This window comes from Pezoporus occidentalis, unplaced genomic scaffold, assembly GCF_034315485.1.
Source record: "Pezoporus occidentalis ecotype Australia unplaced genomic scaffold, CSIRO_AGI_Poc_V1 ctg118, whole genome shotgun sequence".
Lineage (NCBI taxonomy): Eukaryota > Metazoa > Chordata > Aves > Psittaciformes > Psittacidae > Pezoporus > Pezoporus occidentalis.
This window is the reverse complement of record NW_026912972.1, coordinates 1,082,033-1,099,690: the sequence shown is the minus strand read 5'-3', so window position 1 is coordinate 1,099,690 and position 17,658 is coordinate 1,082,033. Positions and strand designations below refer to the sequence as shown.

General features: G+C 44.3%; 1 protein-coding gene across 10 annotated transcripts in view; it reads right to left on the bottom strand.

The window, feature by feature from the left end:
* The window catches only part of TRPM8 (transient receptor potential cation channel subfamily M member 8), a 51,382-nt gene that overhangs the window by 22,271 nt on the left and 11,453 nt on the right, over window positions 1-17,658 (bottom strand). For 8 of the 10 annotated variants that reach the window (XR_009969240.1, XR_009969241.1, XR_009969228.1 and 5 more), the window contains exons 2-14: window positions 17,300-17,404; window positions 15,984-16,057; window positions 13,448-13,604; window positions 9,761-9,938; window positions 9,242-9,414; window positions 8,468-8,642; window positions 7,424-7,491; window positions 5,832-6,029; window positions 3,385-3,487; window positions 2,435-2,553; window positions 1,804-2,094; window positions 1,111-1,206; window positions 90-219 (exon numbers count right to left, since the gene is read on the bottom strand). Coding sequence is in view for 7 of the 10 variants with exons in the window: in XM_062642672.1 (XP_062498656.1) it covers window positions 90-219; window positions 1,111-1,206; window positions 1,804-2,094; window positions 2,435-2,553; window positions 3,385-3,487; window positions 5,832-6,029; window positions 7,424-7,491; window positions 8,468-8,642; window positions 9,242-9,414; window positions 9,761-9,938; window positions 13,448-13,604; window positions 15,984-16,057; window positions 17,300-17,398 (1,861 nt within the window). In the remaining 3 variants the exon portion in view is untranslated. Of the gene's footprint in view, window positions 1-89; window positions 220-1,110; window positions 1,207-1,803; window positions 2,095-2,434; window positions 2,554-3,384; window positions 3,488-5,831; window positions 6,103-7,423; window positions 7,492-8,467; window positions 8,643-9,241; window positions 9,415-9,760; window positions 9,939-13,447; window positions 13,605-15,983; window positions 16,058-17,299; window positions 17,405-17,658 lie in introns of those variants that run through there. The other 2 variants (XM_062642639.1, XM_062642692.1) reach the window with 2 other exon arrangements.

Below are 17,658 nucleotides of genomic sequence, written 5' to 3'. Positions count from 1 at the left end.
ACCAGACCTGGAGAGCATTAAAACAAGTTGTTTTCCTGATCTCTGCCCCCTCATATTACATTTCTAAAGGACTTAAGGAAGGTACTTACCTACTGCTCTTGTTTCATACTCATTAGCAAGTTCCTCAGACTCCCCAGCAGCATTTATATCATTCTTCACCTTTGCCATGCTTTTGAGGAGCTTACTGGCCCCAAGGGCTGCCAAAGTGCAGCCTCTGGTCTATGGAGAGAGAGTTCAGTCATGCAAAGCCCTCTGCAAAGGGAATGTGACAGAGTCTTTAAAGCCATACTCCTTTCTTTGCAGCTGCTCAATTCCCAGTCAAGACTGGCAAAGGAAGATCATGTCCCACAAAACTAAGGATGGCTATCTGACTTGATAATAGCACTGTGAGCAACTGGAAAAGGTCTTGTGTTCAACAGTTAAGCATCAGCTTTGCTGATATCAGTATCTCCAGCTGAAGAGTCACAAAATTGGGTCTGCTTTGTTACAAGCTACACTACGAATTCCACTGTGCACCCAGCTGGACTAGTTAGGTGTACCCAGAACTGCCCTAATGGACTACATTAGTCCATTCCATTCCATCTACATGTGCAGGGAAGAAGCACTTTGTTTTGGACACATGCAGTCACTTGTACAGGGAAGAAACAGTTTCAGACATGAAGACCAATGTGATCAGGAGCATCCATTAGCTTTGCTTGCATTAGCCTCGCATTTTCAGACTGGAAATATGTATTTAATACAGTAAATGTAGTGTCTAATCAAGATTAGAAATTGATTTAAATCAAATACCTGGAATCAGAACACATCCATAGTGTGGAATGGGTGGGAGGTCTGCATCCAAGTTTGAGCACAGACAAGAACACAGAGCTATGGGTAAATACTAGCTTGGACTGCTGATTCAAACATGACATTGGGAAAATGTCATCCAAAGGAAATCCACACTCAAACACAAAATTGATAATATTAAACCTACTTACAGAGTCAGCTAGAAATTATCTCCTGTAGTTTTGTGTTTGAAGATGGATCCAGAGCCTTCAAAGGCCTATAAACCAAAGACAAGGAACACCACTGTGCTGTTTGCTAAGAGGGATAGAGGAGAACTCAACTTACTTGCTCCCAAATGACTTTAGACAACTCTTTCTTGTTCTGAAGAACTGACCAAATAAACAGAGCCTGCAATGGGTGCCTTGTGATAGGACACTCATCCTGAAAGAAAGAGCAACAACTCCTCAGACCCAGGCTCAGCAAACTGTTCTTAACAGGAGCAAATCCTAGGCTGCCACTCTCCTGCTTTCATACTTCCTTGCTTTCACAGCCAGATCCCATTGATCCTCTCTCTTGGCTATCTAGCACTTATCACACACTTAGGTTATATTACATGAAGTGCAAAAGGACACTCCTGCAACAAGCAAGGTTTAAGATACTAGAGTCTGTACTAAACTATGAGTGCAAATTCCTCATGCTCACCTGGCACCTCTGTATCAGCCTCTGGATTGACACTGGTATAAATTATAACTAGAGCACTGATTGCTCCAATAGGAAATATTTCAACTCAACACCCAAACTCACCCATTTTTATTGTGCTTAAATGACCCTTACATGCACTTGTAAAATGGGACAGTATATTAAATGTAAAACAAGGCTGATACAAGGCCAGGCTGGACAGGGCTTGGATTAACCTGCTCTAGTGGAAGGTGTCCCTGTCTAGGGCAGGGGGGTGGAACTGGATGAGCTTTAAAGGTCCCTTCCAACCCAAACCAGTCTGGGATTCTATGATAATTTTAATCCCTGTTCATCACTTACTGAAAGCTGTATCTCCATCTCATCCTTGCTATTTTTGTCATCTCTTTTGAGACCCCTTCGGAAGTCTTCAACCATCTTCCACACGAATGTGAGGAGTGCATCGTTATAGGAGTTCTTTGCGATCTGCAGGTTCTTGAAAACCAGGCTGCTGAAGTTGTTGGTGTACAGCTCTCGAAGGACCTCTGTGGTTAGGAACTTCCTCAGATTCAAACCATTTTCCAGGAAGAGTCGGACAAATTTGGGCCTGTCTTTCACTAGGGCTGTGAACATGACATCCTGTAGGTCAGCAGACTAGGAAGAAATGGAAAAGCAACTATTAGGGAGCATGAGAGACATGTAAAGCTTACTAAGGGCCTGACACATGTGGCTACCTGCCACATTTTCCTTCATGCTGCCACATTTTAATCAGTTTGTTCTGTATGAAACTGCCTTTGTTGGGTGGCCTAAAGTACTTCTGGCATGGGCAGATAACCTTTGCAGTCAGTGATGTCAGTGCAAGGAGGAATGGACGCTTGTACTTATCAACCTCAGACGGTGCTGAGATAGGGGCTGCTGTTACGATGTTCCTCTTCCCCCTGCTCCCCCTTCCCAAGTCTCTGACATGACATAGTCAGACAGAAGTGGTCTGTACCTCCCAGTTTCGGTCATTGGTGAAGATCTCATCACTGGCCAGGTCCAACTGGTTCCACTCCAGCAGCAGCTTCAGCTGCCCATTCCAGTTATCCCTGTCATGTTCATTGGTGCTGAAAGCTGCAGAGAAGAAACAATCCTCCAGGTAAAAAAACAGAGGCAGAGGAGCTTCCTGGTGTACTTGTTTGTCTCTGCTTTCACAGTCTGCCTGACAAGACCCATATCAAGTGTCTTTCCCCAGATTGATGCCCATCTTCCCGACTGGGTATTAGAAGATGCTGGCGACTTATAGGCATATCTGTTGTCCAACATAGACCACAGATGAACTGCAAGGAGCACATCATTAATCACAATCAGCACAATGTATCTTTCAGGCTCCTCAGTATCCTGCATCCCCTACACATAAGAAATTCTGCAGGAATTCCTCTCAGTCGGGCCCTATGCAAGAAACATTGCGAGAAGCTCCAGGGTGGACAGGGCCTTGGGTGACATGGTCTAGTTTGAGGTATCCCTGCCCATGGCAGGGGGTTGGAATTGGATAATCAACATATATACCAGAAGATACTTGTTTTTACATTGGAGGATGCTGAGTAATCCATTTACAGGATAAACAGTATAACTAGAGAAGATCCTTTGCTTGGCTTCCTGACTCCCTGTTGTCTTGCATACTTGTGTGCTGCTCTCAGAGATGTCATACCAGCATTCTAAAGGCTCTGCTAAATGCCTTCCCAATTATCTGGACTGTGTCTCTATCTCACCTGCACTAACACATCCCATAATGCTGCTGTAACCTGTCCACACCACTCCAGATGAAGACAAGCTCCACACCGTGTCAGAAGCTTAAGGAAACCTGTTCTAAAAAGCAAATAGCCATCTTTGTTTCATTTATTTAACAGAAGAAACTCCCCCTGAAAACCAACCAACAACCAAACCAGAGAACCAATCACTTGCCTTTGTAGAGAGCGAAAGAGATGGCATTGCTCACAATTTCATCTCCAGCTTCTTCTATTTTGATAACTGTCAATAAATGAGGGCTCTCAAGGACTTCTTTGATCTACAAAAAGCAACAGTTCCATTTCAAAGCAGTCTTGGCTGTTCTTTAAAGGAAATTTCCCATCACATCACAGCAAAGCTGCTTCCCATCAGTCCTATTGCCGTGTGCAGTTAAAATTTAATCAAGTGCAGATAGAAGTAGCTTATAAGATTTATTTTCAAGTCACCAAAGTACAAGATTAATTCTCCTCTGAACATACAGCAAAGAACTGTGAATTGCCTATGCGGAATGTCATAACCAAAATGATCTAATCTCAGTAATTACAAACTGCTCATCAAGAAAAAACAGATTGTAACAGCATAAGCTTCAATAAAGGTCTTGTTTGTTAGCGAACAGTTTCTACATCCTCGTGCTTTGTGAAAAACAGAGGACACTTCTCACATAACCAGCCCTTATAATGTTCCTTCCATTCGAGCATGTAGAAAACAATCTTAGACAAGATTATTTCAAGATTTACTAATCTTGGACAAGATTATTTCTCTTATTACGAACTTATTACAAATTTGTTAATCTTAGACAAGATTATTGATCTTCAACAAGATTACAAGAGAGACATTGAGGTGCTGGAGCGGGGCCAGAGAAGGGCAATGGAGCTGGTGCAGGGAAGCAATGGAGCAGGTGCAATGGTGCAGGTGCAATGGAACCTTCTGGAAACCAGAGGCTCAGGGGCTGTTCTTCCTCTTTGGGGTTGGATGCCACAGCCCCCAGGCTCAAAGTGCAAGTTCAGATGTGGTTTCTGCAGGACTGTCTCTGCAAAAGGCCATTCCTACCCTTTTCCCTGTAAGTTTCCTATTAAAGAAGCAGAAAATTGCTGAGATTGGAAAATAGCTCTGGAGATCTAGTCCAAGCCTGTTGCTTGTAACAGGGGCAAATGGAGCAGGTTCCCCAGTGGAACTTGCAGGTTGTCCCATGGACTCACTCTGCCAAGCTCTGACCAAGAGATTTGAGTGGAGCCTTGCCAGAAACAACAGCTGCTTGAACTTCAATAGCTGTTCAGACTTCAATTCCAGCAGCTTTGATTGGTTTATATCAAAGAAAATACAGATGTTTCACTGTCTGAATTCCTCTCTGGTGCCTGCAAACAAGTCACAATGGTGCAGTCATGAAAAAAAATACAGGCTGGGGTGCAGAAAACTGAGAGAAGGGGCCTTAAATGCAATATTCCCTTTTCTACCCCCCATTATGAGCTTCAACTGAGATTTGAATGTTCAGTGACTCCCCACTGTGAGCGTGGGTAGGAGAAAATTAACCAAGAGAGGAAAACCAAATCAGACGCCAAGCTAAAGCATTGGGCAGTTAACTGAGAAAGTCAATTAGCTCAAGTTAATGGCTTGTTCACTGAGCTGAGAAGTTCTTGGAACTAACACCTCAATATCAAGAACTCCAATGTTTTAAAGATTGCAGAAGCATATCTAAAACGAGGTTGTCCTGAAGGTCAGGTAGTCAGAGAGTTACAACAGGATTGACACAAGCAACCTAAGCTAGCAGATGCTCTCCTTACTTCTCCAGTTTTCCCAGTCTCCAGAAAACACTCTTGTAATGAACAGTTCCATATGGGTGACTATATCCTGAAAGCACTACCTCTGCTCAAAGAGGTAAGGAAGAGTAAAAGAAGATTTTGCTGATGTATATGCAGTGTTGTACCTTCAACTGCATTCCACGTACACAGTGTAGTAAGTCACTGCTAACAAAGTCCTGATGGAGATGGCAAAGGGATGCTGCTGTCGTGAAATCCTGACCAAGAAAGCCTCTAGTCCTAAACATCCCACTCCTACTCTGGAAGGGAAATCAGTATCTTAAGGGATGCAGGAAGACGGGAACTTTAGCAACAAATGAAAGAATGCCAAAATAGAATCACTCCAGTATCAAAGTCCATGGGGTAGCAGCACTAACCCTTTGTCTCTGAGCAGGATGTAGCAGCGTGAGGCCTGATTGAGCAAACAGCCCATTTCTCCACGTTTACAAAGCACACAAAATAGCAACCCCAACCAGCACATCAGCCAATAGACACCTACAGCAGACATTGCTCCAGAGCAATAGCAAGCATCCAGGGAGCAGACAGTTACAAACCATGTGGTTTTGGCTCTCCTGTGCCTGGACATGTGCTGCCCACCCAAAAGATTGCAGTCCCCACTCTTTTTGTTCCAATCCCTGTAAGTTATAAGAGTTTGGGATTTTTCTTTTTGGCATCTCTATGGATATACCATGGCAAGGAGCCCCACACATCCTATAGGTGTATCACCAGATAACAACATCACTGATTTGGAAGTCACTAGCTGCTCCTGACCTCATGTTTCCTCTATCCTCCTCCCACTTTCAGGTCCCTGAAGTAGCCTACACTTACCCATTTGATCCAGCTTTCAGTCTCCTCTTCGGAGAGCCTTGAAATGGTACGAGGCAGATACCTGAGCAAGCTCTCCTTGACGCATGAAGAAGCAAGAGTGCCTTCTGCCTCCATCAAGCTAGCAATAACATCAGCAATCCGACCAGAGCCTTCCACCACAACACAGGGAATCTTACTCTTGATGGCCACATTGATAGACTAGGGAGCCAGAGAAGGACAGGTGATCACTTGAAGCATGACTGTGTTAGGAGCTTACTATTCAGTAAAAAGACTAGAGATTGTAGAGTTAGGTGAGAAAAACAGGAATCCATGGTCCAGAGCAGAGCATATTTAACATTTCATTTTCAGGTTTGCTCTAAAACCTGAATGGATGCTTCATTTCATCTTGGGACCTCTGATTAAGACACTGAACTCTGCATCTGTATTCACTTACAATCTATCTGGGGGCAAAGCTGAAATTAATCATGTGAATGGAACCCAAAGACCCAGGGAGCATAGAGGGAGGCTGGGATAACGGCCTGGTTCAGAGTAATTGATTAATCTTAGCAGTGAAGCAGTTACAAAGACTGTCCTTTGAATTCCCATTATCATCTGACAAGCCAATCTGAAGGGCATAGCTCTGGGCACAAAAGGTAGTACCAAGATCACCCAAAAGAAAAGATTATAAGTATCACCTGTTTCAGTTTTATTGACTCAAGCACTGACATACTCTTTTCAATTGCAATTCCAGCCCATTTGCCAGTTTTTTCTCAAAGTCCTGCAGCCCAGGCTACATCAGCTCCTCTTCTTGCTGTTCATTAGAGCCATCTCATCCTCACAGTTACCATGCCCTTCCCACACAACCTGACTGCACATGACCTTGGTTTGAATTCCCTGCTGCCAGGTCCCTTTGCTCCCTCAGTCACACCCCCTCTGTGTGCAGGCCACTCACCTTCACTCTTGCAAGGTTCATCCTCTTCCAACTTGTCATCTATCTGAAGGTGATGCCTGCTCCCTCCCTTTCTAGGCTTAGAAGGGTCAGAGTCAGCAGAGCCCTCCTGCCTTGCTCAGCTGCCTACATCTAAAGTAGGTGCAGACCACAGTTCTCAGGAGCAGCAACCATGAGGCAGTTCAAGCAAGCTCAAAGCCGGAGTATCTCCAGCACAGCTCCTCCCTGTGTATCACAAGGGAGCACTCATCTCCACTGAGCATGAGCAAGCCAAGTTTTCCCAAAGCTAAGTTCAGGGAAAATGGTACTAAAAAGCTTGATACCTAAATGACTGACAAAGACACTTCTGACTGCTGCTCAAATTAACACAGGAGAAACATTTCCATGCTGGATTTGCTATGGAAGAACTGAACTGTCCCAGCCAACAGTTCCCAAGGATGTCAGCCTGAGGCAGAAACTTCTTGCACAGAAAATCTTAACTGAAACAAACTTCTTCAGCTTCAATCCAATTGCAAGCCAAGTCTTTCCACAGCAAGTGCTGGGCAAGCTTCAGTAATAACAGGACTGTCTACTTGATAAAGTTGCTTGTGGCATAACATCTCTTAACTCCTAAAGCAATGTCCCGGTTGTCACTCTTGGAAATGGGTAAAAGAAATAAACTTACTTTCAAAGTCTCTTTTCCTCCACCTTGGGCAAAACACACGATTGGAATCTTCCCACCATAATTAGATTCTGTGAAACATGCCAAGAGAAAAGCAAGAAAGGAAAAGAGTGAACCCATTGATGCAGCTTGAACACCTCCTTTTTCCTGAGTACAGTGAAAGATTTACAAGCAGTTCATGCAAACACTTCACTACTGGATTACTGTTGATTTTGCCAAATCCATTAACAGTTCTTCCTGGTTTCAGTGGAGAGTTATTTTTGCCTGATGTTCTGCACAGCTCCCTTCAGACACCCTTCCAACAGGTGATTGTTTCCTCCTATCAGGTATCACTTTTAGTAGCTCCAGAGTCCCCCAAATGTGATTTTACTGTAGTTACTTATTGCTTTGACCACGTTGTGGTTCTTATCCCAAGCCAGAACCTCTGATTCCACACTTCCAATAGCAAAGGAAAGCGAGGAATCCCATAACTCTATGAGCTAGTGTTTAACAGACATCCCAATTTTTGTCATGATTCTGGGTGCTTAATCATGACTAACAGCAAGGATGCTTCAGCTGAGGTACACAGTAAAAACTAACCCCAAAACCTCTTTAACTCAGAATTTCCTTTCAAGGTTTTGGGTATTTTTTACCCATTTTGGCAAAGAAGGACCTGAAATGATTCAGGAGCAGTTTGCAGATGGATTTCACAAATGGATTTCTTCAGAGAAGCCTTATTTCAGCTCCTGCAACAAGTAATTGTGCTTCAGCTACACGGAATTCAGCACCAAGGTAAGCTTCCAACAGATAGCAGAAAAGGAGGGAAGGCTGTATTGCTAAACAAGACCATTTGCTGTGTCTCACAAAGGATTACTATCACATAAAGGAAGGAAGATAAAGGGAGGGGCATTTTTCTGAATAGCACTGGGTGTGCAGTTACCACATCTCTTCCAGCTCAGCATCCAAACAATGCTATCACTACCCTTTTGTCCCCAGGAAATTACTGTACATCAGCCCCAAAGCAAGGACTAAGGAGAAGGAAGTCTGCAGCCTCCCATTCACACGTACCTGGGATAACCCGCTCTGAAATGTACTTCTCTAACTGAGTTCGTACTTTGGCTTCTATCGCTGGCTGTCCATGGGTGCCATTATCAACCAGTAAGAGATGGGTGTGATTATTATCCAGGCAATAGAGAGGGTCTCTCTTGAGATCATCCATTATGTAGTGCGCCAAGTAGTACCCCTGGAAGCACAAGCACAGCGTTTGTTTTAACAGACCCAAGGGCAGAGCATGCACAAGCCTTCAAGGACAAGCTGGTGGCAGCTGAATCCCCCAGCAACCAACTATTCCTCATTAGTGGTCAAGACCAGGTTGGACAGGGCTTGGAGCAACCTGCTCTAGTGGAAGGTGTCCCTGTCCGTGGCAGGGGTTGAAACTGGATGAGCTTTAAGGTCCCTTCCAACCCAAAACAACCTGGGATTCTGTGAGAACTGTTTAGTTTACTCCTATTCTAGGAAGAACTTCTGATGTTTTGTCTCACTGCTACATACACTGAAGAAAAGCTGGGCCCAGGTTGAATTGCTGAGGACAAAGTAGGCCTGTTCAAGTACACAGAGATGTGCTTCTACACAAACACTGCACTGGAAAGCACCCTCCTGAGCTCTGCTTTCCCAGACATACAAGCAGAGCTTGACTGAGCACTGAGCTCAGATATCTCAGGGCTGACAGCACCAGCCTAGCACAGATACTGTTAAGACCATAGCAGCAGTCAGTCAGGGACATAACCTGTATAACTAATGGCCAAGCCTCCCCCTTCCCACCGACCCAGACATGGTTCTTACGTCAGTATCACCACTGCGGATCAGACTTTCCCGGTTGGAAATCATGCCCCAGGCTGCTATGCCAATAGCCACCACATTCTCCTCTGAGCTCCGACTGATGGTGTTGTCTCTGACCACCTCCCCGATGTACTTCATCAGCCCATAATGCGTGCCTCCTGTGAAAATCCAGGCCCCTGCAGAAAACATCCAAAAGCCTGGAGAGATGCACTGGAACACCCACCCTCCTAATGCAGTACCTTTAGGATACAACATCCCATATCCCTCTTAAGACCTCAGAAGAGTCATTTATTCTTCAGTTAAACACAAAAGATATGCTACACACCTTACTTTATCTGGGCAGCTCATGACTAGTTCTCAACCCTGTTACTTCCAAACCATTAGGTCACATTTGCCCCAGGTGCGCCAGCCAAGCAGAAACAAATTCAATGCCCTGCTTCCCTGCTTGATCCTTTGAGCTGCTGCCTCTCCAACAGTATTATGCAGGAATACATTCGTGCAGGCACACCTGCAGGTCTTTACCTTTGGACTGGGCGATGTAGATCAGCCTGCTGAATATCTTGCGCATCCGGGGCTTGAGGGCAAAGTTCTTTGCACCCCCAGTGACAGAGATTACAAGGTTTGGTGTCTTCAGGTTCCAGTGCTGGGTCATGAGATCATAGAGTGTTTCAGAGTCTGTGTCGCATGACAAACGGATGTACTTGGGAGAGAGAAAAGAACAAACATAGCAAGAAGTAAATAGTGATAGTTGGGAACATGGTGCTCTCTAACAAACAGTCTTATGCCAACAGCCAGCAGACAAAAGGTGATGAAGTCTTCGTTTCTTCTTCTAAAGTGTCTTTATCTCCCCCAGGCATCCAGCCCACCTTCCTCTAGAGGAAGGCAAGAGCACTGACCTTGGTGTTCAGAGGAACATTGGAAGGATGAACGTAACACTGAAGAAGCTTATGGTGTAACAATTTTAACTGTACCAGTGCTAATTATAGCTTAGATCATGGATTAGTGGTAGCATTGTTCCAAGTGATCTAATAATTACAGTTGTATGTTGATTACACTACTAAGCCTTTATTGAATGAGCTATAAATTCCAGGCTCCACGTGCGTGGTGTCCCTATTGTAACATATACCCACAACAGCATCTTAAGTATAACCCATAACTTCATTAAATACGTAGTAAAGCTTGAGCACTGTATGTGAGGAGAAAATATTCATATCTTGAGAGACATTTAACTTCACTGAAAGGGCCTATCGATGTGTTCCAGGACAGGCTCCCAGGAGTACTTATTGCATGTGTCTCAGAAAAGCATATCATGGAGGAAACCTAACAGGCTCCAGCAGCTGCACAGGAGAGCTAGGGGACTCCCACAGCTTCTGCTCTGAGAAGCATCAGCCACATGAAGCTTTAGGTGTTTATCAGGAGAGAAGGGCCTCTCTCCCCATAGAGCTTACCAGCAGAATTAAGTGCTCCACAGGGCCATCCCCACAGCACATTCTGTTAGCTCTGTAGTTAGAAGGCATTTCTCTAAACCTTACTGATAAACAAAGTACCTTGAACCTGTATGACTACCTCTGTTGCACCAACAATTAAGGTTTCCAATTGAACGACATGTTGTTTTCATCTATACATGCTGTTTTCATCCCTATAAAGCAAGTACCAAACAAAAGATGCTGCAGACGAGTTGCTTGTACAGCTTCCCTCATACATCATCACAGTGTATAACTGAAAGCACACTTCAATTACACTTAAGTTTCATACAAGGTACTAGCAACTACACGTCTGACGCTTAAGTCCTTGGCAAGGCTCTACTCAAGCAGCTGAACTCCCCCCAGTGCAGGCAGTTTCTTTCTCTGAGGTACAACGGTGCCATCTCCTGGTGCACACCAACCATGACCGATCCAGCCCTCCAACACAGACGACGCCAAGTGTTTCAGCGCCTGAACTCAGAGAGGTGTTCAGAGAAGCATTTATCAGCTTGAGGGTACCAGAACATAAAAGACAGCAACTGCAATGCTCTTGGATGTTACAGGAGCTGAGCTACACTGCAGAAACAGTGAGCATTTAGGCAGAACTTACAAAGTGCAGAGATTTTATTGGTCTGTTCATATCCAATAGATCTGTCCAGAGCCTTTTAGGACTCATCTGTCCTAAAAAACTTGATGCAGGGTATAAAACTTCCCATCCCTCACTGATAATAGTCGGCGGTTCCTAGGTTACCTTGGGTTTGACATCCTCCCCATCGCGGAAGGGAGAAAATACTTTGCCATGTTTTAAGACATGCCTTAGAGTAAGTATAGGGAATGAGAATGGAGAACAGAGATGTAACTCCAGCCGGCATGTTGATGGGATAAATTAGGAGACTTATCTGCAGTATTTGAACAAAGTATGCTTTGAAACATGCACGTGGACCTTGAGAGTCCTCCTGAAATAACTATAAGCAAACTGATTTGCAATGTGGGAAGGGGAACACAGCGTAAGGAAAGAACATTTAAGCTTTGAGAACTCTGAAATGTGGCAATAGAGAAAGCTATTTCTCCTCTCAGTAAGGTACACAGCAGCGACAGCAAAGTACTACGAAGCTAAAAGAGACGTATCAAGAAATATGTGAAGTACTTGGATATGGTTTAATCATGATTCAAAACCTTCAGTCTTTTTTTCACACCAAAATACTTCATTTCTGCTACTTTGCATAAACCAAACTCAATTAATTTACATAGCATGTTCTCATTTCCCTCATTTATTTTGATTGTCTCAAGCAAGCTGCACTGTTGGTAAATACCAGTCATTTAGAAGAGACAGATGAGCTCAGCCACATGTGACTCCTCACACAGTACCACTATAAATCATCACAAACAGCAACGCCAGCTCTTTACTTCTTCCCACCCCTCTACTCCTGTCCCCACACCAAGGAAAAACACAGGAAAAGATTAAAATCCAGCAGAATAAAACCTCTGAAGTTCCACTGATCCCTTAGATTCCCAGTGAATGTACTGTCACTGTAGGATCTCCACCCTGTATTCAACCAGTTATAGGGCTGAGCAAGATGGTCTGTGAGGATATCCTCTAAGCAAGAGATTTGGCTAGAAAACCTTGCAGAGCCCTTCCAAACAAAATTACCATAGGAAGATGTGGAACACCTGTCCCAGCACTGCACAACATCCTGCAGAGTGGCCAGACCAAGACCTAAAATACTACTGTATGGAAAGGAGCACAGTACATCCACAGACTACAATGACCAACACACAGAACAGCTGGAGAAGAAGGGAATATAGGTTGACAAGCTCTGTAGGCAGACACTGGATTGACATGCTGCACCATGGTAAAGCCATTACAAAGCATGAATAATGACTTTTTAAGCAGGTAAGTGCAGCTTCTGCACTGAACAGTGCAGATCCTCCAAAGAGAGGTCTTACACCACCTACAGATATGAAAACCCTATGATTACCATCTCCTGGATCCTGCTGCACCTTCGAAGGCAAAGCATGTTACACATACTCCTCACCCAAGACTTGCACTAGTGTACACCCTCACATCATTTTATTTCTAAAGCATAAGTTAGTCCACACTGGAAAGGTGCAGTATTCCCCAAAAACCCCAGACTTGTAGTGGTATTAAAGTCAAACAGTCAGGAACAAAGTATCTTGATCAGGAGCTTGATCATTCAGGTACTTCAGCTTATCCTGTTAGGTTCACCACTAAAGATAGGTAGAAGGGTGCTAAGTTACTCTTCAACACCACGACATTTCCATATAGACAGGGACCACACACTGGCCACTGTAACCACACACGGACATAATCAGGGTACACAATTCCAGTGAGACACAGATCTAGTTGAAATTTATTTCACCTAGCCCAAGACCTTTACAATTGTATTCCAGGCCAATTGTAATAAACCCAGCTACTAGGAAAAGCAAGCAACCACCTCATCCCCCCATTCTTCTGCCCTGCCTGGAAACAGAGAACCTCTTTTCCCTCCCATCGCCAGCCTATGAAACAAATAACAGAAGAAATTATTCTTTCTTACCTATATTCAGGGCTTGAGAAAGCAGCTTGTCTCCTTTGTAGCCTAACACCTTCCATTTCCATTACAATAAAATCAACTTTGTCTTCCCCTTCCCTGCTTTTCAAGAGTTCCACTGGCATAGGGTTCAGGACTCTGGATACAGTGCTCCCAACAGGCGCCTGACATATACCCTTGATACTCCCGCTTACCTTTCCTCTTTTTCCCATGTTTTCAAACTGAATGTCCCCAAAGGCATCAGTAGGAAGTTCCTTAGTGTGCTTCTTGTAGTTCCATTTTTCATTGGTATTAATCTGAGTGCCCTCTATGTGTTGATTTTCAGGGTATCCACATTTACATAAGTTACCCCTGAAAGAAGAATGAACACACATAGAACCCCAGGTTATCATCCTGAGCACGGAAAAACAAGTTCTGACATGTTTATTAACAAAAGACAGAACATTTTCATAGTTTCTGCTTAATAAAGAAATTCCCAAGAGGTGTTATGCCCCATCCCTGGCAGTGTTCAAGGTCAGGTTGGATGGGGCTTGGAGCAACCTGCTCTAGTGGAAGGTGTCACTGCCTGTGGCAGGGGGTAGGAACTGGGTGAGCTTTAAGGTCTCTTCCAACCCAATCCATTTCAGGATTCAATGATACTGCAATGAACCCAGAGCTTGTAGAATAAAGGGTGCCTAAAGCAGCAGTCACATGAAGCACAAAGTCTGGGAGCAGGGTTGTACCAACACAACTCAAGCCAAGCAGCAGGTGGAGCTGCAGAACCAGTTGTACGAGGGACTCTACTCGGATTTGCTGCATGACAAGTCAACAGCTAAGAGACCAGCTCCTTGATAATCAGCTTCTATATAGCACTGGGCAATGGAGTGGAGCATTATCTCAGGAAGCAGGCTATGTAGAGAGATGAGCTGACACTTCTGGATTGCCTTGCATATATGACCTTTTTCCTTATCACAAATAAAGTTCGGTCACCAGCTGCATATCTGAAACTACAACTCTGCATAGAAATGAAGAACATGAACCAGAACATCAGACACCATCAGAAGTGACCTAATCTGCTGCTAACCTGATGGATACTTATGATTTCTTTCCCTTTTTGTGCTCTCATCCATATGAAGAGCTCACTAAGATGACTACCAAGAGTAATCATTTTCAATGCAAACTCTGGGCATGACTGATGGCTAAGCATGCCTAAGACACATTCAAATCAAGAAGCAATGGGAATCTGGTCTCTGAGCAGATTTCACAGGCAGTTTACTGTGTTCCTAGCATATTTCCACCACCACCACCTCTTATCTGATGCACGGCACGGTGTGCAGTCACTACCAATGCCCTCCTCACCAACACTGAAATTGCATCAAAGGTAGGAAGAACTAGGACTTCAGTTGTGCAGGACTAGGGAAAGCTAGGAAAATTCAGATCTTAGGCAGAAGCTCTTCCCTGTGAGAGTGGTGAGGCGCTGGCACCAGGTGCTGATAGATACAGCTGAACATGAGCAGCTTGTACCCAGGCAGCCAAGAAACCACCAGCATCCTGGCCTGTATCAGCACCAGTGTGGCAGCAGGGCCAGGGCAGGGACTGGCCCCTGTACTGGGCACTGGTGAGGCTGCACCTCGAATCCTGTGTTCAGCTCTGGGCCCCTCACTACAAGAGAGACATTGAGGTGCTGGAGCAGGGCCAGAGAAGGGCAATGGAGCTGGTGCAGGGCCTGGAGCACAAGTGTGATGGGGAACGGCTGAGGGACCTGGGGGGTTCAGTCTGGAGAAGAGAAGGCTCAGGGGGGACCTTATCGCTCCCTACAACTGCCTGACAGGAGGATGGAGCCAGGAGGGGCTGGGCTCTGCTCCCAAGGAACAAGGGATGGGACAAGAGGAAACGGCCTCAAGCTGCACCAGGGGAGGTTTAGATGGAGCTGAGGAACAATTCCTTCCCCAGAGGGTGCTCAGGCATTGGAACAGGCTGCCCAGGGCAGGGCTGGAGTCACCGTCCCTGCAAGTGCTCACACACCGTGGAGACGAGGCCTCAGTGCCATGGGTTAGTGGTGGCCTTGGCAGTGCTGTGGAATGGTTGGACTGGATGAGCTTAAAGGGCTTTCCCAACCTGGCTGATTCTATCAAGGTACTTGTGTATTAACCCCAAAACCTGTTATTTCCAGTTTTTATACAAACCCCAGAGTCTGGAGCAGTGAACTCCAAAGTGAAAGGTGTGTTAAACAAACTTGAAAAATGTAATATCAAAACTGTTGTTTATTTCATCTTTCTCTCATCCTTTTTTGATTGCTGTGTTTATGTCTGGTTTATTAACGTATTATTACTATAGTAGATATATCTAGTTCATAAATAAACACATACTGGGGGGTATGCTCAGCAAATTGTTACTGATGGGTTGTGCAATGAAATTGTTTGGAGATCACTGGTCTGGAGCTGGCAGAAGCACCCCGGCATGCCCGGCCAACCACCAGCCTTCCTGTTATTTTGACTGTGACTGCAGAATACCCCAGGCACATGCAAACAAGCCAAGCAAGGAGAGAAGTTGTCCTGAGGTCAGGCTGCATTGCTGGGTTCAGCCTCTTCATAAAGCCCTGAGAAGTTTGCTTCCCATTTGCTTAGCAATAAGAATTATAATAATCATGATACTATAGAATTATACTATACAATTCTAATTAATCATTATAAGAATCACAGAACATCCTCAGCACCCCCATGCCCATAAAACATTAGAATATCTGCTTACATTGACTTGGTGTCCTTTGTAAAAAAGACACATTCTCTCTTCTTAAAGTTCTCTTGGATGAAGCTGACCAAATCCTTGAAAAGAATTAAAGAGAAAAGTTTACTTACAATAACTCCTAAACCAGAAGAATAGATTTCATGCCCTAAGAATTGCTGGAGAGCCTATTTTAATGTCAGCTTTTAATCCAAAAGACCCACATAGAAAATACGTTACTTGATTTCAGTAGCACAATCCAGGTAGCTTTAAACTATGGAGCATTTCCATTTGCATGCACTGCCATGTTTGCAATAACTTAGCACTACCAATATCTTTGGGGTTAAGTGATGCAGATACTGCTTAAAGACTGTGGCCAACACTGTTTCTTCCCAAGGAAATACAGAAGTAGATTTTAACACCCTCTAGGGTAGGAGCTATTTTAATTCAAAAGACCCCAGCAGGAGACCTGAACAACTTAAAAGTGGAGCTTTATGTGAGCTCAGTGGAATGCCAAGTCTCTCCAGCTTGTTTAACCATTAACCTGGAAACCACAAGCACAGGGGAAGCTTTCACATTTGGGAAATGCAAATTCATTCCTAATATGCCCTTGCAAGGTAGGAAAGCAATAAAAGATTTCTCACTTGATGATAAAGGTTTGGGAGTTTTGTATTGAAGAACAGATTTAGCTCGGGATGAAAAGGGAAGATGTACAACTATTGTTAGTTTCCCACTTTGACAGAACCCTAGTAGTTAAACAGCAGTTCAATTCCAAACAGAAAAGCATTAAAAGTATAAAATCCAAAAAGAAAATGGAAAAGAACATAAGCAGCCACAATGATTCAAGACCAGAAAAATAAAAGGGAGGGGGAACCACTTGCTAACGACCCAAGAGCTTGTCATTAGGCCTTCAGAAGCAAGAAAACTGCCAGACAATCGCTGTGATCAGCAAAGCATTGAGGCTTGAAAGGGATGTTTAACATAATGATATGTTGTCTGCCTTTGCCATCAAGTTGCATGAAGAGGTTGGGGAGTTCTTTATAGAAACTTCGAGATGAGAGGATTTGTTTCTGAAATAGGAAAAGGAATTGAAAACCAGAAGTGACTAAGAATGTACATAAAAGTTACAGGGATCAAAAAGGAATGCAATGCATCTTAGACTTTAACCATGCTAACAAAGCACCAGTGCTACTGCTGCAGGGTCACTGGCTAGGAAGACTTTCTCCATAAAGGGAAAACTGACGAATCAATCCCTCTCCTCCTGACATGACCCAGTTCATAAAGGGCTCTGGCTCACTCCCAAGACAACAGGCAAGCTTAGCAAGGAAGGAGCAGCTACTCACAGCGTCACTGCAGGACACATCGATGCTTCGAGACATGCTGGAATAAAGGAGTCTGGAGCTCTCAAAATTGCCATTTCTTCGGTGCCGCATGGTGCTCATCGAGACCTGAAAGAGCACAGCGGAGGAGGAGAGGTACCAGTATCCTAGGAAGGCAAAGGAGAGGTTAATTTGAATCCAGCATAAAGAATGAGGAGGAGTATTGATCCCTAAAAGGTGAAACTAACTTTCAGAGAAAGTACTTTCTTTCACACTACAAAGACACTTTCCTCTTTCTTTCCCTGCATGAAAAAGAACTCCAAGTCAACATGCTTTGAGAAAGGAACATACCTTATATGCCATCCCATTCAATTCATTGCCAT